The 26,904-nt window shown below is 43.5% G+C and overlaps 1 protein-coding gene across 1 annotated transcript in view; it reads left to right on the top strand.

The window, feature by feature from the left end:
- The window catches only part of LOC124799211, a 774,857-nt gene that overhangs the window by 304,092 nt on the left and 443,861 nt on the right, over positions 1-26,904 (top strand). Inside the window, exon 3 of the mRNA XM_047262747.1 lies at positions 15,101-15,178. Within this exon, the coding sequence (XP_047118703.1) occupies positions 15,101-15,178 (78 nt within the window). The remainder of the gene's footprint in view (positions 1-15,100; positions 15,179-26,904) is intronic.

Genomic DNA, 26,904 nt, shown 5'->3' on the forward strand with positions numbered 1-26,904 from the left:
GAACTGCTGCCACATTTTCTGGTGTGCGGGCACGTTTCGGAATGTTTTTCGTCTTGTTCGAAACGGATCCTGTCTGACGCCATTTTCAGACTAAGCATTGCATGGCACTTTGACACCCTTAAACATCTCAGCAAACAACTGACCACACCATTTCCACGGCTTTGTTGCCACGAACTTTCCACAACGAATACTTGCTGCTCCAGTGTGAATACCATCGTCCCTTTTGCACTGCTCCACTCAAACTGATACAGTCCCCACTTTGTTCTGAACTGGTGTGGAACACGTGGCTTTCGTACCGGTGGCGTGCGCGGTGCAGGGTGTGGTTTATGAATACAGTAACGTCCAAACGTATCCCCTCGTCCGGTCCACTTTTATTTGCCCCAGCCTGTATTTCACTGCACAGATCGTTTTTGCTGGAAATGAACTTTACACACTTATAACAGTATGGCGGCTTTGCAAACAATCATTTCACACAGTCATGTTTTTTTACAATTAGCTACTATAGACACTAACAACAAAACCACCATCTTTTCTAGCAACGCAAAAATGTCTTATGGCTCATACACCTAAATGTAGACCGGGTGAAAATAAAAGTTTTAAGGAACACTTTCTAAGGTAAGAGTGTGTATTTGTGTAAAAGCAAATTATTTGTTCAATACCAACTATACAGAAAGTTTCAAAAAGAATGTTGTTATAATGGGCGTGGCTTAGGGTTTCGGAAAATCGCCGTTAGATGTCAGTCAATGCATCATCACAGTTCGCAGTCAGTCAGAAGGAAGACAGCGTCCGCTCATCAGAAGGCGCTTTGTGCGCTGCAGTTCGCGAAGTGTGGGCAAGTGATTTTGCTGCAGCATTCTTTTCGTCGGCATTTTGGTATTGATCAGTACCCAAAAATATTCGTCGTTGGTATCGCCAATTTGAAGAGACAGGGTGCTTGCGCAATGGTCAGAGTCCGGATCGGTGTCACACTCTTGATGACATGGTGGAAAGAATTAGGCATACGTTTGAGCGAAGTCCACGAAAGTCTACTCGCGCGCAAGTAGAGAACTGGCAATGCATCACACGACTTTATGAGCTCCACCGCACTGGCACAACAGCGTACTTCAATTTCACGGTGACACTCTGAATCAACGCTGAATAGGGCGCACAGGACCCCGAGAGACTGTCCTGCATTCTTGGCTTCCAAGATCGCCAGGCATGACCCCGTGTGATTTTTTTTTTCTGTGGGGATGTGTAAAGAAAAGTGTACTTATCTCCCTTTTACCTCGTGGCATAGAGAAAGTTAATATCAGGATACCAGCAGCCATAAATTCTGCAAAGCAGAATTTAGCTATCGTGTGGTTGTTGTTAGTGCTACTGCTGGTGGACACTTAGAGCATTTGTTATAGCATAGCTAAAGCTTTAAGATTTTGTTAGTATTTTGCAATGTATCCCATGTCTGTAGTATGTTATTATCAATAAATATGGAGTTTGAAAAACAAGTTTTTCTTTTTGAAACACCCTGTATCACACAAGTGGAAAAACGTTAATGACAAAAGTAACTTTCGCATGATGTACCATTGCCAAGTACAGTAGCTCCTTGGACCATACATAGAAAGAACCGAAGGTAACTAAACGAAATGTGAATGAGACGAATACAAATAACGATCGTGCTCGACAGTGTTCCTGCGTGCATTGCCAATTCTCACCCCTCGGCATATCAGCACATGTCCAGCATTGCAAAGATGAGTGTTTTGGTGGTCCATGTGTTATGGTGTGGGAGATATAATATTGCATGGGCGCGCTGACCCCCAAAACTCTGAACATAGTATACCCATCCGTCAACGTTACTGTGACCCTGAGCTCCTTCTCCATGTGCGTATTGCAGAGGTGCATTGGGACATTACTTCATTTTTACGGATGACAACGCGCGATCGCATGGAACAGCGGAGGTGAAGGAGCTCTCGGTATGAGAGGATATTCGGCGGACGGACTGGTCTTCCCGTTTCCCCAACTTAAATCCCACAGATCACGTGTTGGATGCGTTGTGGATTCGTACTGCAGCACGTTCATTTGCACGAACGACCATCCAGCAGGAATGAAACACCTTACCAAACAACTCTTTACCAATCTTGTGGCCAGCGTGGGAGAACGTTGCAGACATCCTATTAACAACCGTGTCTCGACTTATGTAAGGTCCAGGGGATCACCACGAATCGCGGTGACTCCAGTGTAATAATTGTCTTTGAATAAATATGTCACTTCTGTTAGTCTGTGTACTTCTTTCCGTTATTTCTGTGCTAGACTCTAGCAGATCTTGCTATGTATGGTCCACGTCTCATCAAGCTATGTCACTTGGCAGTGAAACATCATTCGAAAGTTACTTTCGGCCTTAAGGTTTGCACAATAGTGATTACAACGTTTACAATTCTTGTTAAAAACTGCACTTTTAGGATTACATCCGTTCTCGTCTCATGTAAAAATAATGTGTTAAATTATAATCCTCTCTACTGATATTTACGCTGTCGTCTAATTAGTATATAGAGTTGACCCTCTGTATGAGAGTGGGCCAGAATCTCATTTGCGAGAAGCAGGGTGTATTCTGTTTGTTCCGAAATAACTGCTGTAATAGTTTTATACAACAGAGTATGTGTTGTGCACCTTGATTCTATCGTTGCAACAAGAAACAATTACAAGAAGGGGTGTCATCTGAAAATAAAAAATAATTACTTACACGGAAGACGTATGTAGATGTTCAAATAACAAATGCCAAATACCTATGATGCTCACCTTTCCTGATTTGACACACATATTATAATTATACATCTTTTGGTAAAAGGACTCTGCCTTGAGAAAACATAGTTTTCATCTTTAATGTCCATGTGTATTCCTGTGATGTTTCACCATCGTCAGTGGGTTCATATTGTTTTTTATGGAATAACAGATAAAAGTTTTACATGATAATACATGCATTTTTGGGATTATCGTTGTTGTTGTTGATGTTGTTGTTGTGGTCTTCAGTCCTGAGACTGGTTTGATGCAGCTCTCCATGCTACTCTATCCTGTGCAAGCTTCTTCATCTCCCAGTACCTACTGCAACCTACATCCTTCTGAATCTGCTTAGTGTATTCATCTCTTGGACTCCCTCTACGATTTTTACCCTCCACGCTGCCCTCCAACACTAAACTGGTGATCCCTTGATGCCTCTGAACAAGTCCTACCAACCATTCCCTTCTTCTAGTCAAGTTGCGCTACATACTTCTCTTCTCCCCAATCCTATTCAATACTTCCTCATTGGTTATGTGATCTAACCATCTAATCTTCAGCATTCTTCTGTAGCACCACATTTCGAAAGCTTCTATTCTCTTCTTGTCCAAACTATTTATCGTCCATGTCTCACTTCCATACACGGCTACACTCCATACAAATACTTTCAGAAACGACTTCCTGACCCTTAAACCTATGGTCGATGTTAACAAATTTCTCTTCCTCATGAATGCTTTCCTTGCCATTGCCAGTCTACATTTTATATCCTCTCTACTTCGACCATCGTCAGTTATTTTGCTCCCCAAATAGCAAAACTCCTTTCCTACTTTAAGTGTCTCATTTCCTAATCTAATTCCCTCAGCATCACCCGATTTAATTCGACTACATTCCATTATCCTTGTTTTGCTTTTGTTGATGTTCATCTTATATCCTCCTTTCAAGACACTATCCATTTCGGTCAACTGCTCTTCCAAGTCCTTTGCTGTCTCTGACAGAATTACAATGTCATCGGCGAACCTCAAAGTTTATATTTCTTCTCCATGGATTTTAATACCTACTCCGAATTTTTCTTTTGTTTCCTTCACTGCTTGCTCAATATACAGATTGAATAACATCGGGGAGAGGCTACAACCCTGTCTCACTTCCTTCCCAACCACTGCTTTCCTTTCATGTCCCTCGACTCTTATAACTGCCACCTGGTTTCTGTACAAATTGTAAATAGCTTTTCGCTCCCTGTATTTTACCCCTGCTACCTTCAGAATTTGAAAGAGAGTATTCCAGTCAACATTGTCAAAAGCTTTCTCTAAGTCTACAAATGCTATGAACGTAGATTTGCCTTTCCTTAATCTAGCATCTAAGATAAGTCGTAGGGTCAGTATTGCCTCACGTGTTCCGATATTTCTACGGAATCCAAAGTGATCTTCGCCGAGGTCGACTTCTATCAATTTTTCCATTCGTCTGTAAAGAATTCGCGTTAGTATTTTGCAGCTGTGACTTATTAAACTGATAGTTCGGTAATTTTCATATCTGTCAACACCTGCTTTCTTTGGAATTGGAATTATTATATTCTTCTTGAAGTCTGAGGGTATTTCGCCTGTCTCATACATCTTGCTCACCAGATGGTAGAGTTTTGTCACGACTGGCTCTCCCAAGGCTGTCAGTAGTTCTAATGGAATGTTGTCTACTCCCGGAGCTTTGTTTCGACTCAGGTCTTTCAGTGCTCTGTCAAACTCTTCACGCAGTATCATATCTCCCATTTCATCTTCATCTACATCCTCTTCTATTTCCATAATATTATCCTCAAGTACATCGCCCTTCTATAGATCCCCTATAAACTCCTTCCACCTTTCTGCTTTCCCTTCTTTGCTTAGAACTGGGTTTCCATCTGAGCTCTGGATATTCATACAAGTGGGTCTCTTTTCTCCAAAGGTCTCTTTAATTTTCCTGTAGGCAGTATCTATCTTACCCCTCTACATCCTTACATTTGTCCTCTAGCCATCCCTGCTTAGCCATTTTGCACTTCCTGTCGATCTCATTTTTGAGACATTTGTATTCCTTTTTGCCTGCTTCATTTACTGCATTTTTATATTTTCTCCTTTCATCAATTAAATTCAATATTTCTTCTGTTACCCAAGGATTTCTACTAGTCCTCGTCTTTTTACCTACTTGATCCTCTGCTGCCTTCACCCCTTCATCCCTCAAATCTACCCATTCTTCTTCAGCAGTATTTCTTTCCCCCATTCCTGTCAGTTGTTCCCTTATGCTCTCCCTGAAACTCTGTACAATCTCTGGTTTAGTCAGTTTATCCAGGTCCCATCTCCTTAAATTCCCACCTTTTTGCAGTTTCTTCAGTTTTAATCTACAACTCATAACCAATAGATTGTGGTCAGAGTCCACATCTGCCTCTGGAAATGTCTTACAATTTAAATCCTGGTTCCTAAATCTCTGTCTTACCATTATATAATCTATCTGAAACCTGTCAGTATCTCCAGGCTTCTTCCATGTATACAATCTTGTTTTATGATTCTTGAACCAAGTGTTAGGTATGATTAGATTGTGCTCTGCGCAAAATTCTACCAGGCGAATTATCGTTATTATATTCAAAACATTTTAATTAAATATTAAAGAAATGAATGAAAATTCACTCTGTAGCGGCTTGTGCACTGCTTGACACTTTCCGTGTGCCAGACGAGAGTCGAACACCCGACCTTGGCCTTTTGCTGGAAATTACTGCACCGATTGAGCTATCCAAGCACGACTCACGAACCGCCTTCACAACTTTACTCCCACCAGTACTTCATTTCGTACCTTCCAAATCTCACAGGACTTTCACTGTGTCCCGTTTCAGCACACGGCTTATATCTCCCAGATAGCTTAGAAATATACAGATGTCTGTGTAGCTTTCTCTTGTCTGCAATACAGTTGGTGTTTTCGTACTTTTTGTCATCTGCAACTAATTAGGACTTCTCTAGAGCATACTGAACGAAATTTTGGACCTAAAATTCTCTATGTTGTTGCTAGACTATATCACTGCAATTATGTTTATATTATATTCTGTTGTTATTCGTCTGTTAATTATCTTTTAACGTTTGTTGTTTAGGTTACTGTAACAGCGTCTGAGATTTTTCTACTTACAATGATAGGCTTTGTAAAAAGGCGTTTCTAAAAAATCTCAGAATTGAGATGAGCAGTGTTCTCGTATCAGCCATCCCAGAACTAGCTGAAGGAAGCCATCCAACATAAAACCTATTAGGACACTGCAAATAAAAGTTGGCCCTGACCTATGATATATGTTACAAGCTGTGGAAATTTATAAAGGAGAAACGAAATCCGAAAATTTTAAACTCTCGAAGAAATCCGATGAACTGACTATAAGTAAAAGGATCGATATGAAAATGGACAGGTGTTTTCAAGCATTTTTGTGTAGTGGCCGGAAGTTACTGTAATGTTACGTTATACCCAACATTTATTACGTGGAATTAGGGCTATGACGAACAAGACATTTTTAAGAATGAGATTTTCACTCTGCAGCGGAGTGTGCGCTGATATGAAACAAGACATTTTTCAAGACATTTTTAATTTAAAGCAATCTATGTCGAATAGATTTGTGCGTGTGTGTGTGTGTGTGTGTGTGTGTGTGTGTGCCCCTCTGTGTAATATAGGGCTGTAGTCTTTCGCCTCTACTGTTCAATATGTACTTCGAACCAGCGACAGTAATAAAAGTAAGCATCAGGGTGAGATTAAAATTCATTGAGAAAAAGGATATCAATGATAAGGTTCCTGATGAAATTGCTATCCTCAGCGAAAGTCAAGAATTACAGGAGCTACTGACTGGAATGAACAGTCTAATTAGTACAGAAAATGGAATCGAAGAAAGAGGAAAGTATTTAAGCTTTCTTCTCCATTGCAAATTACCGCACGCAATACTGATTCAGTTCAAGAACAGCGAGAAGCTTAACATCAGAACTAGAGATCACGAAGCAGACGAAGTTAAGGAATTCTACTTCTTGAACATCAAAATAATCCCTAACGGACGGAGCAAGTATGACAGAAAAGGAAACTAGCATTAGCAAAAAGGGCAGTCCTGACTAAGACTACCAGTATCAAACACAGGTCTTAATTCGACGAAGAAATTTCTGATAACATACGTATGGAGCACAGCGTTACATCGTAGTGAAACATGGACTGTGGGAAAACCGGAACAGAAGAAAATCGAAGCATTTGAGCTGTGGTGCTACAGAAGAATGTTGAAAATTAAGTGACCCGATAAGGTTAGGAATGAGGAGATTCTCCGCAGAATAGGCGAGAAAAGGAGTGTATGGAAAACACTGAAAATAAGAAGGGACAGGATGATAGGTCATGTGTTAAGACACCAGGCACATGACTTCCACGGTACTAGAGGGACCCGTAGGTGGTAAAAACTGCAGAGGAAGGGAGAGATTGAAATACATTCAGCAAAAAATTAGTTTCCATGGATGACTTTGGCTGCTTTAAACTCCATTGTTACAATCAAAAGCTCGTTGTCACAGTAACTGTTGTTCACAGTACACACAACTTCATATTATTACGTAGTTAGCTGTAGCCTTGAGTTCCAACAAACAGAGCGCCGACTTGGTCCCAATATGAGAGCCTCTTTCGCCCTCTTTAGTTGGCGAGTTACTTTGTAACGTATTGAAGTATCTATAGTTGTCTGTAGAAGTTTGTTTAATGTGTAATTTTGTAACATATAGCTTGATGAAGATTTGCTGAGAAGTCTTAACCGGTATTGAAATTGTTTGTCTGACACAAGGCTGAAAAAGGTATTATGCTAAGTCTGTGTGTTTTTAAACTCTTCGTTGTTTACAGTATTGACAAAGAAATGCTGTTAGTCTGTAATATTTACACACCCAACTACCATTGGTAATGAATGGCACTTCCTTACTCTTTTGTGGTAGTCCTTTTTTTGTTTTCTGTCGTTTCGTAGTGGCTTGTATACTCTTGAGATGTGGTTCGCCTAACGCGACTAAATGCGGCACAATAAAAACAGCCTTTCTTTTAGTTGGCTTAGACGAATCATATCCCTAAGGATCCTTTATGATGATCGTATCATTACCGAGTGGGGTCACTATTAACATTTAACGTGATGTAAATTGATCACTCGTAGCTCCCGTGTAAGGAGACAATTTATTGCTTGGTTTGCTAGACGCAGGACTGCAAGAAATGAACCATGGTACCCTAACTAAACTCCATACGACATCGTTCGCTGTTAGGGACTGCATAAAATTTGTAACACTTTATAAAACAGCGACTTTTAATTGAATTAAGAATTTCATACATATATTCGGAGAGTTACGAGGTGGCATTACCACATTTGAGAATAACTAGCAGCAGTGCTATTATTTTGCGATGGCGCCACAGTCACCTTTGATGATTCTTCTAGCAATCTCGCGAGGCAATTTCCAGCAGACCTTCTTTACGGAGAATCGGTTAATGACTTCTAATACTGCTCGTTTCCATCTTGTGGCCTGCGACCGACATATGTCAAAAGTCGGAAAAAAGCGTCTCGATAGCTATCTTCGCTGCAAAGTTTCTCCGCTACGCAAGGTCATACGAATTTCAGGGACTACATGACTACACATACATGATCTCTGTATGTGCAATACCATGCATACAATAAACGTACTATGTCACCTGTCGCCGCTTTCGTTGCTGTGGGCAAGGGCACGCTTCCTAAAGAGGGTGGGGTTGGCTGGGGGAGGGGACCAAAGTGCGAGGTCATCGGTCTCATCGGAGTAGGGAAGGACGGGGAAGGAAGTCGGCCGTGCCCTTTCAAAGGAACCATCCCAGCATTTGCCTGGAGCGATTTAAGGAAATCACGGAACACCTAAATCAGGATGGACGGACGCGGGATTGAACCGTCGTCCTCCCGAATGCGAGTCCAGTATGCTAACCACTGCGCCATCTCGCTCGGTCACGCTTCCACAACTAAACGGTCATCTTGACGTGCGAATGTCGAACATTAAAAGACGGTCAGTTGAATCCTCCTCAGAATAAGATAGGGGAACATAAACATCCAAAACACATCAAAAGTTCAGCAACAATTTGAAGCGAAACATTGGTTCTAGATTAAGTACTATGAACTCCAAGCAGAGCACCGATGAAAAGAGACACCATACATGACTTAGGAGTCAACGAAATGAAACTCATGGACAGAAGGCAAGAGAACTTGTTCATTTGCTATCTGCGATTCGACTGTCAAGTGCATATTTAATTTATTAACAACCGGGAACTGCAATCTTACCAACAGTGTGTTTCTGAAACGACAATGAGAAAACTGAAGTAATGCTTCCCGTCCATTTACAGGAATTTTTGCAGCCCAGAGTTCTAACCCAACAGTTTTGTGTCTGCAGACAATCTAGTCCAATCAGTGAGAGGATTCTGTACGAACGTTGATGTCCCTAACGTGATGTGATGGTTTCGTCTAGGTACGTCACTCGACTACTGATCGCTGTGTCTACTTCCTCGGCTTCTCAGTGTGCACAGACTCCAGAGCCTATCATCCAAGATCAAGTAAATATCGCGTCATCATAATCGCAACACAAGAACTTACTTACTTAGCTCACACCCATAAAATAAAAACGCTCTCAGACTCCTTCTCCACTGCTGCCATCCGCCTCTGAAACAAGCCGCCCTCCACTCTACGCACAATTTTTGTTAAAGAGATCGAATTATTTCCTGCAGTCATTATCATAATTCCCTGAAATGTAAATGTACATGGCCATTTCTGATTGTCAAAGACTGAAGAAAATGCTAATTTCGTCTCTTAGTTGTGCTTGTTGTCTCTTTCCGTTTTACAGTCTATCATGTCATACTAGCATATTTTTTCTCCATTGTTTGTATTCGTACCAGTTTCCCTCGTTCGATTTTCTTTCCATTTCCCATCTCTTCTTTCACGTCTCTTGTTGCCACGCCAACGGTCTAGATCCACTCTTCACAAGTAAATACTCGTAGTGTTTTCCTTAAGTTTATATTTACTGTTATTAAGTGTTTGAGCTTACACGTAACGTTTAGACCTACTGACGACAGCATGTCCGTCTGTTGAAGTACGAGGGGTGTTCAATAAGTAATACATTTTTATCTAAATGCATGATGTTTTTATTCAGGATGCCAGTACACCATACTATTTTCCACTCGTCTGGCTGCAGAACCTCGTTTTTAACATACGCTCCCGTACCTGACGGGGGGGCTGTATGCCCGCGTGGTACCACTCTACTTGTCGACGTCGGAGACAACGTGTTGCTGCATTAACAACCCCCATCATCCGGCATCAGTCATTGGGCCAAACAAGTGCGAGATCTTGGCTGTAGGGTGGATGAGGAAGAACAGTCCAAGGAAGTTTTGTAAGATCGTCCCGGTTGCGCAAACTTGTGTGAGGCCTTGCGTTGTCACGCAGAAGGAGAAGTTTGTTTTCATATATATGGCGACGAACACGTTTGGAGTCGTTTCTTCAATTTACTGAGGGCAGCACAATACACTTCAGTGTTGATCGCTGCACCATGAGGGAGGACATTAAACAGAATAACCCCGTCAGAGTCCCAGAAGGCGGTAGCCATGATTTCACCGGCTGAGGGTGCGGCTTTCAACTTTTTCTTCGGAGGACAGGTGGTGTGGCGCAACTCCATGGATTGCCGTTTTGTTTTGAACCCATGTTTCATCACATGTGACGGTGTTGGACAAAACTTTGTCACGATCAGTCTCCGTAACGTGCAAGCAATTCCACACAGATGGTCCTTCGTTGCTCTTTTATGGTCTTGTGTTAGGCGGTGAGGAATCCAGCGGGCACACGCCTTTCAGTTCTCCAACTGGTGGACGAGTGCGTCATCACTAGCAACAGAGTTGGCCAGCTGAGCAGCGATGTGTTTGATTGTGATCCGCCGGTGACCTCGAATGAGAGTGTCCGCACGTTCCGACACTGCAGCAGTCTGTGCAGCCGGCCGGCACGTGGGGGACCGGACGGGTCTGCGCGATGACGACAGCCGCCTCACCCGACGACTCACGTCGCCGTAGACATTCTGCAAGCGCCTATCAATATCTGCTGTGATCTGGTTTTCCGCCAAAACAAACTCAATGACGGCTCTCTGCCTGGAACGCACATCCGTTACAGACGCCATTTCGAAGGATACGTTTAGCGCCGCGACCTATCGGAACTTATGCAACTATAGGGGCTGAAGCGGGAATATTTCACAATGTCCCACAACAAATTCCGCATTTTTCCAACCGAAACTGGCTGAGAAAAAAAAATGTTGCATTACTTATTGAACACCCCTCGTATTCTCGACCGTGAAGCGATAATAAGATAATTTCTCGCATGTAAGACTTGTGTGTGTCATACCAAATGCAGTGATAAAACATAAGGAATGCCTGATTAGGTTTCAGCCAGGGCCCCAATCTCCAATCAAATCAGAAAAATAAAAATAAATACAATAACTGAATTTTTGCATCTATATTCAAAGTATCGCGTGGATACTTACGAATAGATTCATGCTAACTGATCCAGCCTACCATGTTCCACGGGTGAATGTCGTGGGAAGAATGACTGTCAATAATTCTCTGTATTGGCTCTAATTTCTCGAATATTGTCGTCGTGGTCATTACGCAAGGTGTATGTGAGAGGAAGTAATATGTTGGACTTTTCGAAATAAAAATTATTTGATGGAGTTGCTGGCATCTTAAAGCTTTGCGCCGTCGAACCCAGAACGTGATCTTTGCAGCGCAATCCTCTTACCTATACACCAATCTACGCGAGACTCCCGACCCTCCCTCACAGTTTCAATGTGCCACGAGGTTTGAAAATAGCTTGTACTCCGCTTCACAGTTGCAGATTAATTCCATAAATAGTATTTATTCAGAAGAAATAAAATAATTTTGGGAACACGTGCTGCGCAATAAACCATAATAAAACGATTGCAGTGATTATCATTATAATTATTGTTATTATTATTACTATTATTTCTCTTGCGTCTTCATTGAGCACGTAGAAGCAATAGCTCGTTTTGGTCTGTTTGTACTTACCTTCCCAAAACTTCTACATCATGTCACTATGAGTCTGCCATTCAACTGCCCATGCATTTTTCAGTTTCTGACTTCTTTCTGTAGGTTGCTTGAATGTGAATTTAAAAAAATATTGGACTGGTCTTCGTTGATTCACAAAAACCATGTGGTATTGTTCAAAGGAACCTACTTTGGAAAGCCTTATATTTGGCATTACACAGAACTCGTTAATTCAAATAACGCAAAAAACCTATAAAAATAACACGTCACGTTTTCCACAGGAGAAATTAGCTGTTGAAGTTAATAGCAGAATTATTAGTGTTCGGAAGGTCATTGGGATTCGCAATTCAATCTTATAGAGAAATAATGTGAACAAGACTTTGTAAAAGAGCCATTAACTGAATTTTCCATCGGTGCTTGGCAGAACGTGATACTAATACAAAATAGGGAAGTACTACCTGATGTACTGGAAAGTGATATTTATTTGGTCCGAACAGGTTATCGACTTCATAGGCCATTTTCAGGTGAGGATACGAAAGTGACGTACAGGTAGAGTGTTTACATAGGAAAACATTACATTTTTCGTCACCAGAAATAATTACGTTTTTACACTAATCTCCTCCCTCATTTTTAGTTACTATAATTACTTCTATGTGACAAAAATGTAATATTTTCCTGTGTAAACACACTGTCATTTTTGTATCTTCTGTGCGAATAACGTCTGTGTAAGTCGAAAAGAATTTTTATTTATGTTTGCGATGTTCAGTTGTCACCTACTATGGTCTAAGGAGGCAAAAGCAAGTTCATCACCAAATAAACATAATTTTGCAAAACATTAGGAAGTGTTTTCCTATTTAATATTAAAAGACTCATATTCACGTCGATATTAGAGAATGTACTCTTCTTCAGAGAAAAGTCATGAATAACTAACCGGAAACATATTAATAAGCTGAAAGTATTAGAGTTGAACTGTTGGTGAAAATAAGTAAGAATTTCAAGAAAAGAAAAAAATTCGGAACAATGGAGTGTTGAAGAGAATGGATATGTAAGAAGGATTATGTGACGTGTTGAGTAGAAAGAAAATGCAGTGGTATGGACATGTGAGAAGAATGGAGGAAACAAGAATACGAAAACTTATACTGGGATGGAAAACTAAAGAAAGAAGTAGAAAAGGAGACTCATGACTACCTGGTCCCAAAACGTACAGTTGCTAATAGGAAGACTTGCTGCAGAAGAAGATGATATACAAAATCGAAATACGTGGAAGAATACCTTGAAGAGACAGTGTTGAATACTTGGTGCTAATATGCTAAAGATTCTGAGCTTGTTTTTATTGAATAAATCTCAGTAAAACAATAATAATGATAAATATTCCAGATAACTGCCTAAGCTTTACGCAGTTGTTCTGGATGAGCTATATTTCTTACTTTGTCATTGCTAGGGTCCCCAACAGTCTATAGCTACTCGAAGTGTGTTGCCATAACGCGTCGTGAAGGATCCCAAACTGTGTTTGGGTTCAGTTAACGGTGTCTTCTTGTAGAAACTTTGGAGACAAGTAAATCTCGGAATGGACACAGCATAGCATGGATAAAAAGGGCGGGCAAACAGAGAAGATCCATGAGAAATAGCAGCAGAAATGGCAGACGTACAACGAAAACAAGCCCAGACGACTCAACATCTGTTTGCGTAAATGCTCAGTAATTAAGTGCTATTCACTTGGGTAAAATGTGGGACAATTCAGAATCAATATAGCGACTGCAGACGGCTATAACTATTTAGTGCATAGCGCTGTATCGATGAGAAATACCGAGGATGTAAGAGAAATTTTAAAGTTACTTTTTATGTACATTACAGGTTCAGTGTGACACCCATTTGTCACGCATGGGTAGTCACCGACAGGAACACCTCACAAATGCGCTTTTTGTGTTCTGGAATCATCTGCGGCAAAGCAGGCACATCACAGTATTTTTCAGATACACTCACAAAAAATACCCATGGATGCCATGTTCTGAGATTCAGATGGCCAAGAGCCGAACTTAGTATCGTGATATCCAGTACTATAAATTAAGCAATTTGGAAGATGTTTGCTTAAATATGTGCGAAAGCCCTGTGTGGGCTGCTCCTACTTGCTGAAAGGTTTAATGCGTGGAATCCGTGTCTAACTCTGGCATCAACCACTGCTCAATCATATGTAGGAAGACATTCTATCAAGACGAACGTCTTTTCGATGCCAAAAAACTACTAGAGGCGTTTATTAAATAATGCAACGTATTCCTTTTGTCAGCCAATTTCGGTTGAAAAAATTTGGAAATTGTTGTGGAAAATCGTAGAATATTCCCTCTTCAGCCCGCATAGTTTCAGGAAGTTTAGATAGGTGGTAGCGCTATATATATATATATCATTCAAAATGGCGTGTGTAACGAAGGTGTGTTCCAAGCAGAGAGCTGTCATTGAGTTTCTTTTGGCTGAAACCGAGCATCACATGCATTCATAGGAGCTCGCAGAATGTCCACAGAGACCTGGCAGTGACCAAAAGCACGGTGAGTCGTTGGGCGAAGTGCGCAAACGTATCCGATCTGCCGCGTCCCGGCCGGCTGCACACAGCTCTGTGACTCCTGCAGTGTTGGACTCCAGCGCGTTCGTCGCCACCAAAATGCTGATGAACTTCTCCTTTCCCATGTCAACGCAAGAACTCACAGAAGTCTGCGCACCCGAGAGGTGTTTACAAAACTTCATCGGAATGTTCTTCCTCATTCACTCTACAGTTGGGATCTCGCACTTTTCGACTTTCGTCTGTTTGGCCCAACGAAGGATCCACACCGCGGGAAGCAGCGCGTGGGGGAGTTTATTGATGCAGCAAGACACTGACTCCGACATCGGCCAGTGATTGGTAGCATGCGGGAATACAGGTCTGCTTTTTGAGGTGGCGTAAGGCCGTCTTACTGAACACAGATTATGTTGAAATACGGGCTTTGGTAGCCCGAAGAGCGAGGAATAATATGGTTTACTGGACTCATTAATAAAACCAACCTGCTTTAAGAAAAAAAAAAAATTGTCGCGATACTTACTGAATGCCCCTCATAATTACGCAGTGGCATCAACTGCTCTATTACACTGTCTGCAAATCCATCTCTACCCACAATTGTGATTCTTCCCTATCCTTCCCGCGCAATCAGCTGAAGCCACGTACAACTTTGCTTTGTCCCTCAGTACGGAAGTATTACTGGCAGGCGGTGCCCTGGGTGAGAAGAGGTCATACTGGCACGTGTAAGCCGCTGTTTGCTGAGACAGGCTGTCAGGCTAACTGGGCTTGCATATGTTTCAGACCACCGGAACCAAGAGGCGCTATAACCGCTCCGAGGGGGAGAGCCTCAGCGACAGCTCGGGCAGCGCCGTCCGACAGGTAGGAGCTCCGTCGCCACCGGCCACCGGCTTCTCCTGCACCGCCGCCACGCTTTGCACCAGCAGCTCCTGCCAGCACCGCCGCACTCTCCGTCTAGGGGGCACTGCTTTACTGTGCAACGTCAATGCAGTTGCGAGTCACTGTTAGGACACAATGATGCGCTCGTGTCGCTAAAAGGCGTGAGGACGGCAATGGGGGGATGAACCTTGAAGGCTCTATCATCGGTTTTTAATTGCGGGAATTATTTGCATTTAACAATTGAGAACTTATTTCGGCGAAATTATAAAATGACGACTGGCGTAGTAAAGCAAGGGCTGTTTTTACTGACACATCAATACTCATTAGACTGGGGAGGTACGCCGGCGTGCTGTTCAGAAACCAGTTTGAAACGCCCAATACAGTATATCGGCAGAAATGAAAACAGGCCACATACAACCTGTGATCAGGATTATCTTGACTCTGAAAGCTTTCCAGTTAACTTTGAACAATGCCTTAAAACGATATACCTCATTTATTTAAAAACATCTTGAGGACCTCTCATTTTACTTGAGGATAGTGTTGCCGCTCTGACTGTTTGCTCCTCAGCGATCCACGCACAGCTCTCGTACACGCTGACTGGACTGCAGGCATGAGACGCTGTCAGATACACCGATCGGCCGAAACGTTACGACCACCTGCTTAACAGGCCGCTGGTCCACTTCTGGACCGCAACGCAGCGGCGACTATGTTTGGCGTGTATTCGGAGACATGTGACACCAGGTGTCTAAGCACATGTCGGGCAGTTTTCGTATGTTTATGCGTGCGGGGCTGGCGTCCGATAGCGTCTCAGACGCTTTCGGCCTGGTTCAGAACAGGCGGATTCGGTGGCCAAAGCGTCAACGTTCACTAACATTCTCCTCAAAGCACTGTACCTCGAGCATGGCCTTGTGACACGGTCTGTTATCCTGCTGGCAAATGCCACAGTTCTCGGGGAAGACACGAAGGATGAAGGGATCCTGGTTCATGGTACCTTCGATTACTGCCACACATCCTATAGAAGCCTAGTAGCATAATACTGTTTCCACTCGCCTGCGGCCGTGATGCGTTAACCTGGATGGCGGCGTATCTTCTGCATCTACACGGATACTCCGCAAACGACCGTACGGCACATGGCGGAGGGTAGCACTACTGGTTATCTCCTGTCCTGTTCGACTCACAAACAGAATGAGGAAAAATGACTGTCAAAAAGCATCCGTACGGGCGGCAATTTCCTGCAGCTTTCCTTCACGGTCCTCACGCGAAATACACTTTAGTAGCTGTATGATCGTTCTGCAGTTCACCTCAAATGCTGGTTCTCTAAATATGCGCAACAGCGCCTTGCGGAAAGAGCGTCGTCATTCCTGCAGGCATTTCTACCTTCTCTGTAACATCTGCGTCCTGATCGGACTTACCGCCAACAAATCTTCCTTTCAGCCGACTTACGGATACCAAGCAACTCCAGAGCGTGTCGCACTAACATTCTGTACGCCATATCGTTTGATGAGCTGTACTTTCCCAGAAGTCTCCCAATAAAATGAAGTCGAGCTACTACCAAGGTGACGGGTTCGTTCCATTTCGTATCGATTTGCACCGTTACGTGTAGATATTCAATCGAAGTTGCTGTGTCAAGCTGCAACCTACTAATGCTGTGTCCCAATGTTAAAGGACTGTTTTTCCTACTCATGAGCATGAAATTACAGTTTTCTACGTTTACAGCAGGCTGTCATTCGTCACACTAACTAGAAATATTGTGTAGATCGTCTTGTGTATCGATACGATCAGTCAGGAACGACATATTCCTGCACACCACAGCGTCTTCAGCAAACAGCCGGTAAACTGCTGCTTACCCTGTCCGTTCGGTCGTTTATGTATTGAGGTAATAAAAGCAATCCTATCAACTTCTCTGGGGCACTCTTGACGATGTCATCGGATTGGTGTAGTAAGAAAAGTGATTCAACTGACCGGACGGCACGTTTCCATTGAGCCTCGGTCCAGTCTCGATAGTCGAGTGCCCATTGCAAATATAACTGACTATTATTTTGGATTAACATGAAAATATATAGGGGACATCTGCTCTGTTTAGTAATCGACGCTGAACAATTTGCTCTGATACACTTGTGTCTCCTCTGGCAGTGTACTTTGTCGTCAGATCTGCCACAGACCACCGCATGTTCTGCTTTACAGATCGCAAAATCCTCTAACCTCCACCTTCTATGACAAGGCTTATAGGACGAACACCTTGTCGCCCATTCGTGATTTCGCTGGCATCAACCTCTCTCTTTTCGTAGATGCTCACGACAGTAGAATGCGAACGGCGAACCATCCCTCGCCGTTCTACATCTACATTTATACTCCGCAAGCCACCCAACGGTGCGTGGCGGAGGGCACTTTACGTGCCACTGTCATTACCTCCCTTTCCTGTTCCAGTCGCGTATGATTCGCGGGAAGAACGAGTGTCTGAAAGCCTCCGTGCGCGCTCTAATCTCTCTAATTTTACATTCGTGATCTCCTCGGGAGGTATAAGTAGGGGGAAGCAATATATTCGATACCTCATCCAGAAACGCACCCTCTCGAAACCTGGCGAGCAAGCTACACCGCGATGGAGAGCGCCTCTCTTGCAGAGTCTGCCACTTGAGTTTGTTAAACATCTCCGTAACGCTATCACGGTTACCAAATAACCCTGTGACGAAACGCGCCGCTCTTCTTTGGATCTTCTCTACCTTCTCCGTCAACCCGATCTGGTACGGATCCCACACTGATGAGCAATACTCAAGTATAGGTCGAACGAGTGTTTTGTAAGCCACCTCCTTTGTTGATGGACTACATTTTCTAAGCACTCTCCCAATGAATCTCAACCTGGCACCCGCCTTACCAACAATTAATTTTATATGATGACTCCACTTCAAATCGTTCCGTACGCATACTCCCAGATATTTTACAGAAGTAACTGCTACCAGTGTTTGTTCCGCTATCATATAATCATACAATAAAGGATCCTTCTCTCTATGTATTCGCAATACATCACATTTGTCTATGTTAAGGGTCAGTTGCCACTCCCTGCACCAAGTGCCTATCCGCTGCAGATCTTCCTGCATTTCGCTACAATTTTCTAATGCTGCAACTTCTCTGTATACTACAGATTTTCACTCCCAGGCGCCTGGCATAACAGTAAGCCATGTCGAAGTCGTTTACGTCGGTTGAGTTCGCCATCTGCGGCTGTATAGTTCCTACAATGATTCCCCATTTGCGTCTACTCCGCGTAAATATTTTCCTTGTCGTGCCATGTACCTGCAACTTCACCAGTCGGCTTTTAGCCTCGCGATGGACAGTCATCATAATGTTTAGCTCATCGGTGTACTACACGACCACGATATTAATGTACTTGTCTCCCGCGGCCGTTGTCGGAAACATGCGGTGACGTCTCAGCAAACAAGTACATTAGTGATTCAGGAACAGAAAACGCATCGCACAGTGAATGCCTTCACGTCAAGTGTGCATAGACATTGAGGCCACAAAACTCATGGGGTAGAGATATGCACATACACATATGGCTGTAATATCGCGTACATAAGGTATAAAAGGGCAGTGCGTTGCGGAAGTTGTTGTTTGTATTCAGATGATTCACGTGGAAAGGCTTCCGACATGATTATCGCCGCACCATGGGAATAACAGACTCTGAAGGCGGAATGGTAGTTGGAGCTAGATGCATGGGACATCACATTTCGGAAATCGTTACGGAATTCAGTATTCCGAGATCCTCAGTGTCAAGAGTGGTCAGAGAATGCCGAGTATCAGACGCTACCTGTCACCACGGACAGTGCAGTGGCCGACGGCCTTCACGTAGCGGCCGAGAGACGAGGTATTTGTGTAGAGTTGTCAGTGCTTATAGAAAAGCAAAACTGCGTGAAATAACCGCAGAAAGCAAAATTTGGTGTTAATGGGCTATGACAGCAGACGACCGAAGCGAGTGCCTTGGCTAAAAGAAAGACATGCTGTGAGCGCCACTCCGGGGTTCTTGAACATATCGGTTGGACCCTAGACAACGGAAAACCGTGGCCTGCTCAGATGAGTCCCGATTCCAGTTAGTAATATCTGATGGTAGGGTTCGAGTGTGGCGCAGACCCCACGAAGCCATGGACCCAAGTTGTCAACAAGGCACTGTGTGGTGGCTCCATAACAGTGCAGACTGTGTATACACTGAATGGACCAGGTCGTCTAGTCCAATTGAACCAACCATTGGCTGGCCATTGATTTGTTCGGATACTTGGAGATCATTTCATGGATTTCATGTTTCAAACAACGATGGAACTTTCATAGGTTACAATGCGGCTTGTCACTGGGCCACAACAGTGTTCGCGACTGGTTTGAAGAACATTCTGAGTAATTCGAGTGACTGATTTGGCCACCCAGATCTCCCGACGTGTAGCCCATCGAACATTTATGGGACATAACCGAAGGGTCAGTTCGCGCGCAAAATCCCGCACCGGCAACACCTTCGCAGTTATGAGTGGCTATGGGGCAGCATGGGTCGACATATCTACAGGGAGCTTCCAATGGTTTGTTGAGTCCATGTTGCTGCACTACACTGACAAAAGGAAGTCTGGCACGAGATTAAAAAGTATCCCATGCCTTTTGTCACCACAGTGTACTATCAAGTAGTTGAACGTGTCCTCGTGAAAACTAAATATTAGCCCTCACTTCCATGTGCAATAATACTATTGTGGTCGACTGATATTTACGTCGATGATGACTTCTGTTTCGTTTTTTTATTTTGATGCACTGACAACAAATCAGGTCAAGTCGGCTTGGACAAAACACTCTCTACACGGATTATTACCAGCCTGGTGAGGTCATTCAATACTCCTCGACTCGTAGTAACACATGCGTGCGAGGTATGGTGAATTAGTACAGCTATGATAGTGTAACTTTAGGACTAACCAAGACTCTCTTGGAACAACCAAACCATTACACTACTTTGGAATATCAGAAATTGATGTCGACGATACGTGCAGGCCGCAGGATACGGGGCAAGTCACTTCAGTAAGATGTTACGGAGTACCAGTACTATGGCAACAGCATACGTAACATTGCCGTGTTTGTGTTTGTGAAGTCGCTTGCTTCCCTGAAGAGCGCTGTGAACGCGTGTCTTCATCAGCTAAACCAACGCGTAGGTCGGCTGCGAGTTAACAGCTGGATTTCGGCATGTTTCAGGGGCGGTGTGCGTTTTTCCCCACACTAAAATTCGACGTTTCAGTCGACAGTTACTGAAACAAGATGAGTTATTATTTATTGAAGTGCTTTTTGTATGTTTGTTGAGCTGATGCATCCTAGGATTCCTGCACTTTGTCGAGCATGTGTGTTTTATATGTAATATTATTCATACCGCAATTTCTAGCTTCTGGTGCACCCATAATTATATGTATATGTAGTAGCACACAGCACACTGTTTTATTGTTTATCTACACTCCTGGAAATGGAAAAAAGAACACATTGACACCGGTGTGTCAGACCCACCATACTTGCTCCGGACACTGCGAGAGGGCTGTACAAGCAATGATCACACGCACGGCACAGCGGACACACCAGGAACCGCGGTGTTGGCCGTCGAATGGCGCTAGCTGCGCAGCATTTGTGCACCGCCGCCGTCAGTGTCAGCCAGTTTGCCGTGGCATACGGAGCTCCATCGCAGTCTTTAACACTGGTAGCATGCCGCGACAGCGTGGACGTGAACCGTATGTGCAGTTGACGGACTTTGAGCGAGGGCGTATAGTGGGCATGCGGGAGGCCGGGTGGACGTACCGCCGAATTGCTCAACACGTGGGGCGTGAGGTCTCCACAGTACATCGATGTTGTCGCCAGTGGTCGGCGGAAGGTGCACGTGCCCGTCGACCTGGGACCGGACCGCAGCGACGCACGGATGCACGCCAAGACCGTAGGATCCTACGCAGTGCCGTAGGGGACCGCACCGCCACTTCCCAGCAAATTAGCGACACTGTTGCTCCTGGTGTATCGGCGAGGACCATTCGCAACCGTCTCCATGAAGCTGGGCTACGGTCCCGCACACCGTTAGGCCGTCTTCCGCTCACGCCCCAACATCGTGCAGCCCGCCTCCAGTGGTGTCGCGACAGGCGTGAATGGAGGGACGAATGGAGACGTGTCGTCTTCAGCGATGAGAGTCGCTTCTGCCTTGGTGCCAATGATGGTCGTATGCGTGTTTGGCGCCGTGCAGGTGAGCGCCACAATCAGGACTGCATACGACCGAGGCACACAGGGCCAACACCCGGCATCATGGTGTGGGGAGCGATCTCCTACACTGGCCGTACACCACTGGTGATCGTCGAGGGGACACTGAATAGTGCACGGTACATCCAAACCGTCATCGAACCCATCGTTCTACCATTCCTAGACCGGCAAGGGAACTTGCTGTTCCAACAGGACAATGCACGTCCGCATGTATCCCATGCCACCCAACGTGCTCTAGAAGGTGTAAGTCAACTACCCTGGCCAGCAAGATCTCCGGATCTGTCCCCCATTGAGCATGTTTGGGACTGGATAAAGCGTCGTCTCACGCGGTCTGCACGTCCAGCACGAACGCTGGTCCAACTGAGGCGCCAGGCGGAAATGGCATGGCAAGCCGTTCCACAGGACTACATCCAGCATCTCTACGATCGTCTCCATGGGAGAATAGCAGCCTGCATTGCTGCGAAAGGTGGATATACACTGTACTAGTGCCGACATTGTGCATGCTCTGTTGCCTGTGTCTATGTGCCTGTGGTTCTGTCGGTGTGATCATGTGATGTATCTGACCCCAGGAATGCGTCAATAAAGATTCCCCTTCCTGGGACAATGAATTCACGGTGTTCTTATTTCAATTTCCAGGAGTGTATTTAAATACGAAATTTTTGTAAACTGAAGAATTGTGTAGTATATTTAGAACAATTTCATACTGATTTATTAGAAGATATCTGTACGAAATCTTTGTTCTTGCGACGTACGACGTGGATCAAAGCCATTAAAACAAGTTCTATAAAGATTTTAACTTACGTTGAGTTTTACTATTGTGAATGATTTCAGTGAGTCTCTTTTACGAATAAAGAAGAGAACTGGAAAGAACTAAAAAACCTGGAATACATTCTGTTATTGTATTCAAAATCGACACGTAAGAGATACCTTTTCATTGTTGTGTGTATATTACGACTGTATCGAATTCGACAGAACACTACCTAAAGTACAGAAACCTAGAATTTATCCAGCTGCAACTCAAAATATTTGAACATTTCTAATATTCAAATATAGAAAAATTATTATCACCTATTCAACATTTTGCCCTTAATTTGTTTCTACTCGGTTTCCACATTTCAGGACAGCAGTCAAGCATTGGCATCCTTCTCTTGCAAAAAACATGATGACTAGTATTGTTGCATTGGTAATGCACAATTTTCTTGTTGACTTTATAATTTGTATTTTTATTCTACTAAACCCCATGAACCATGGACCTTGCCGTTGGTGGGGAGGCTTGCGTGCCTCAGCGATGCAGATGGCCGTACCGTAGGTGCAACCACAACGGAGGGGTATCTGTTGAGAGGCCAGACAAACGTGTGGTTCCTGAAGAGGGGCAGCAGCCTTTTCAGTAGTTGCAGGGGCAACAGTCTGGATAATTGACTGATCTGGCCCTGTAACACTAACCAAAACGGCTTTGCTGTTTTGGTACTGCGAACGGCTGAATGCAAGGGGAAATTACAGCCGTAATTCTTCCCGAGGGCATGCAGCCTTACTGTATGGTTAAATGATGATGGCGTCCTCTTGGGTAAAATATTCCGGAGGTAAAATAGTCCCCCATTCGGATCTCCGGGCGGGGACTACTTAGGAGGACGTCGTTATCAGGAGAAAGAAAACTGGCGTTCCACGGATCGGAGCGTGGAATGTCAGATCCCTTAATCGGGCAGTTAGGTTAGAAAATTTAAAAAGGGAAGTGGATAGGTTAAAGTTAAATATAGTGGTAATTAGTGAAGTTCGGTGGCAGGAGGAGCAAGACTTTTGGTCAGGTGAATACAGGGTTATAAATACAATATCAAATAGGGGTAATGCAGGAGTAGGTTTAATAATGAACAAAAAAATAGGAGTACGGGTAAGCTACTACCAACAGCATAGTGAACGCATTATTGTGGCCAAGATAGACACGAAGCCCATGCCTACTACAGTAGTACAAGTTTATATGCCAACTAGCTCTGCAGATGACGAAGAAATTGAAGAAATGTATGATGAGGTAAAAGAAATTGTTTAGGTAGTGAAGGGAGACGAAAATTTAAAAGTCATGGGTGACTGGAATTCGAGAGTAGGAAAAGGGAGAGAAGGAAACATAGTGGGCGAATATGGATTGGGGCTAAGAAATGAAAGAGGAAGCCGTCTGTTAGAATTTTGCACAGAGCATAACTTAATCATAGCTAACACTTGGTTTAAGAATCCTGAAAGAAGGTTGTATACATGGAAGAACCCTGGAGATACTAAAAGGTATCAGATAGATTATATAATTGTAAGACAGAGATTTAGGAACCAGGTTTTAAATTGTAAGACATTTCCAGGGGCAGATGTGGACTCCGACCACAATCTGTTGGTTATGAACTGTAGATTAAAAGTGAAGAAACTGCAAAAAGGTGGGAATTTAAGGAGATGGGACCTGGATAAACTGACTAAACCAGATGTTGTACAGAGTTTCAGGGAGAGCATTAGGGAACAACTGACAGGAATGGGGGAAAGATATACAGCTGAAGAAGAATGGGTAGATTTGAGGGATGAAGGGGTGAAGGCAGCAGAGGATCAAGTAGGTAAAAAGACGAGGACTAGTAGAAATCCTTGGGTAATAGAAGAAATATTGAATTTAATTGATGAAAGGAGAAAATATAAAAACGCAGTAAATGAAGTAGGCAAAAAGGAATACAAACGTCTCAAAAATGAGATCGACAGGACGTGCAAAATGGCTAAGCAGGGATGGCTAGAGGACAAATGTAAGGATGCAGAGGCTTATCTCATTAGGGGTAAGATAGATACAGCCTACAGGAAAATTAAAGAGACCTTTGGAGAAAACAGCCACTTGTATGAATATCAAGAGCTCAGATGAAAACACAGTTCTAAGCAAAGAAGGGAAAGCAGAAAGGTGGAGGGAGTAGATAGAGGGTCTATACAAGGGCGATGTACTTGACGATAATATTATGGAAATGGAAGAGGATGTAGATGAAGATAAAATGGGAGATAAGATACTGCGTGAAGAGTTTGACAGAGCACTGAAAGACCTGAGTCGAAACAAGGCCCCGGGAGTAGACAACATTCCATTAGAACTACTGACAGCCTTGGGAGAGCCAGTCCTGACAAAACTCTACCATCTGGTGAGCAAGATGTATGAAACAGACGAAATACCCTCAGACTTCAAGAAGAATATAATAAATCCAATGCCAAGGAAAGCAGGTGTTGACAGATGTGAAAATTACCGAACTATCACTTTAATAAGTCACAGCTGCAAAATACTAACGCGAATTCTTTACAGACGAAGGGAAAAACTGATAGAAGGCGACCTTGGGGAAAATCAGTTTGGATTCCGTAGAAAGGTTGGAACACGTGAGGCAATACTGCCCTACGACTCATCTTAGAAAATAGAGTAAGGAAAGGCAAAACTACATTTCTAGCATTTGTAGACTTAGAGAAAGCTTTTGACAATGTTGACTGGAATACTGTCTTTCAAATTCTGAAGGTGGCAGGGGTAAAATACAGGGAGCGAATGGCTATTTACAATTTGTACAGAAACCAGATGGCAGTTATGAGTCGAGGGGCATGAAAGGGAAGCAGCGGTTGAGAAGGGAGTGAGACAGGGTTGTAGCCTGTCCCCGATGTTATTCAATCTGTACATTGAGCAAGCAGTGAAGGAAACAATAGAAAATTCGGTGTAGGTATTAAAGTCCATGGAGAAGAAATAAAAACTTTAAGGTTCGCCGATGACATTGTAATTCTGTCAGAGACAGCAAAGGACTTGGAAGAGCAGTTGAACGGAATGGACAGTGTCTTGAAAGGAGGATTTAAGATGAACATCAACAAAAGCAAAACGAAGATAATGGAATGTAGTCGAATTAAGTCGGGTGATGCTGAGGTTATTAGATTAGGAAATGAGACGCTTAAAGTAGTAAAGGAGTTTTGCTATTTGAGGAGCAAAGTAACTGATGAAGGTCGAAGTAGAGAGGATATAAAATGTAGACTGACAATGGCAAGGAAAGCGTTTCTGAAGAAGAGAAATTTGGTAAAATCGAGTATAGACTTAAGTGTCAGGAAGTCGTTTCTGAACGTATTTTTATGGAGTGTAGCCATGTATGGAAGTGAAACATGGACGATAAATGGTTTGGACAAGAAGAGAATAGAAGCTTTCGATATGTGGTGCTACAGGACAATGCTGAAGATTAGATGGGTAGATCACATAACTAATGAGGAGGTATTGAATATAATTGGGGAGAAGAGGACTTTGTGGCACAACTTAACAAGAAGAAGGGACCGGTTGGTAGGACATGTTCTGAGGCATCACGGGATCACAAAATTGGCATTGGAGGGCAGCGTGGAGGGTAAAAATCGTAGAGGGAGACCAAGAGATGAATACACTAAGCTGATTCAGAAGGATGTAGGTTGCAGTAAGTACTGGGAGATGAAGAAGCTTGCACAGGATAGAGTAGCATGGAGAGCTGCATCAAACCAGTCTCAGGACTGAAGACAACATTAACAACATTTTGCGAAACGCATTTAAGTTGTTCAACCGACCACACTGTAAACCTTCTCAGGACTGAAGACAACAACAACAACATTCTGCTAAACGCATTTAAGTTGTTCAACCGACCACACTGTAAACCTTCAAACATGAAATTATGGTTGGATCTCACGTGGTGAGCTCTGCATAAAATACTACCATTGTATACAATTCAGCCAAATTCTGGGAATGAAGGCACTCACCCACCTCTTGATACTGATTATGTCGTTGGTCAGACATAGTTTTCGGTTTCACCACGAAGCAAAACTTTTGTACTTGTGGAATGTGTCAGGTGGACATGAATTTAGACAAGGGGCCTTTGCAAATTCATTCTGTGTGGCAAATTAACAAGTAACTAGTATTGTTATTGCTGCTGATGCGGTGCCAAAACATAGCCTTTACTTTACTTGGCCTACACACAATGTTCCCTACCGTAACCATTTGTTTTCTGAACTGTTAAATTATGTGCATGTCTGTGGGTAGTATTGCGTATCTTATGATGAACGATAGATCTACCTGTGCTTCCGTATGCATTTGTGACCACGCGTGTCTTTAGAGACAATACACCTAACACTTTTTACTTTAGGCTGGTATAAAAGGTAAAGATGTCTTCCTACGAAACATCCTCACGACGCTCGACATGTGGGTGAATATGTTCAACAGCCAACAGATCACCTTCCGACCTGAATCACAAAGACCTTGGCTGAGGCGCTCTTGCTGTCCGTGTTATGACCACAGCTCTCCTCGACCGACGCAATGGAGTGTTACATTCTTTCAAAATATAAATAAAGCCCGTTGTAACAAGGCACTAATCTTTTGTCTATGACCCGTTTCGATGGCTCTGAAATGAAATGGTTGAAATGGCTCTGAGCACTATGGGACGTAACATCTGAGGTCATCAGTCCCCTAGACTTAGAACTACTTAAAC

Source organism: Schistocerca piceifrons, chromosome 5, assembly GCF_021461385.2.
Source record: "Schistocerca piceifrons isolate TAMUIC-IGC-003096 chromosome 5, iqSchPice1.1, whole genome shotgun sequence".
NCBI classification, from domain to species: domain Eukaryota; kingdom Metazoa; phylum Arthropoda; class Insecta; order Orthoptera; family Acrididae; genus Schistocerca; species Schistocerca piceifrons.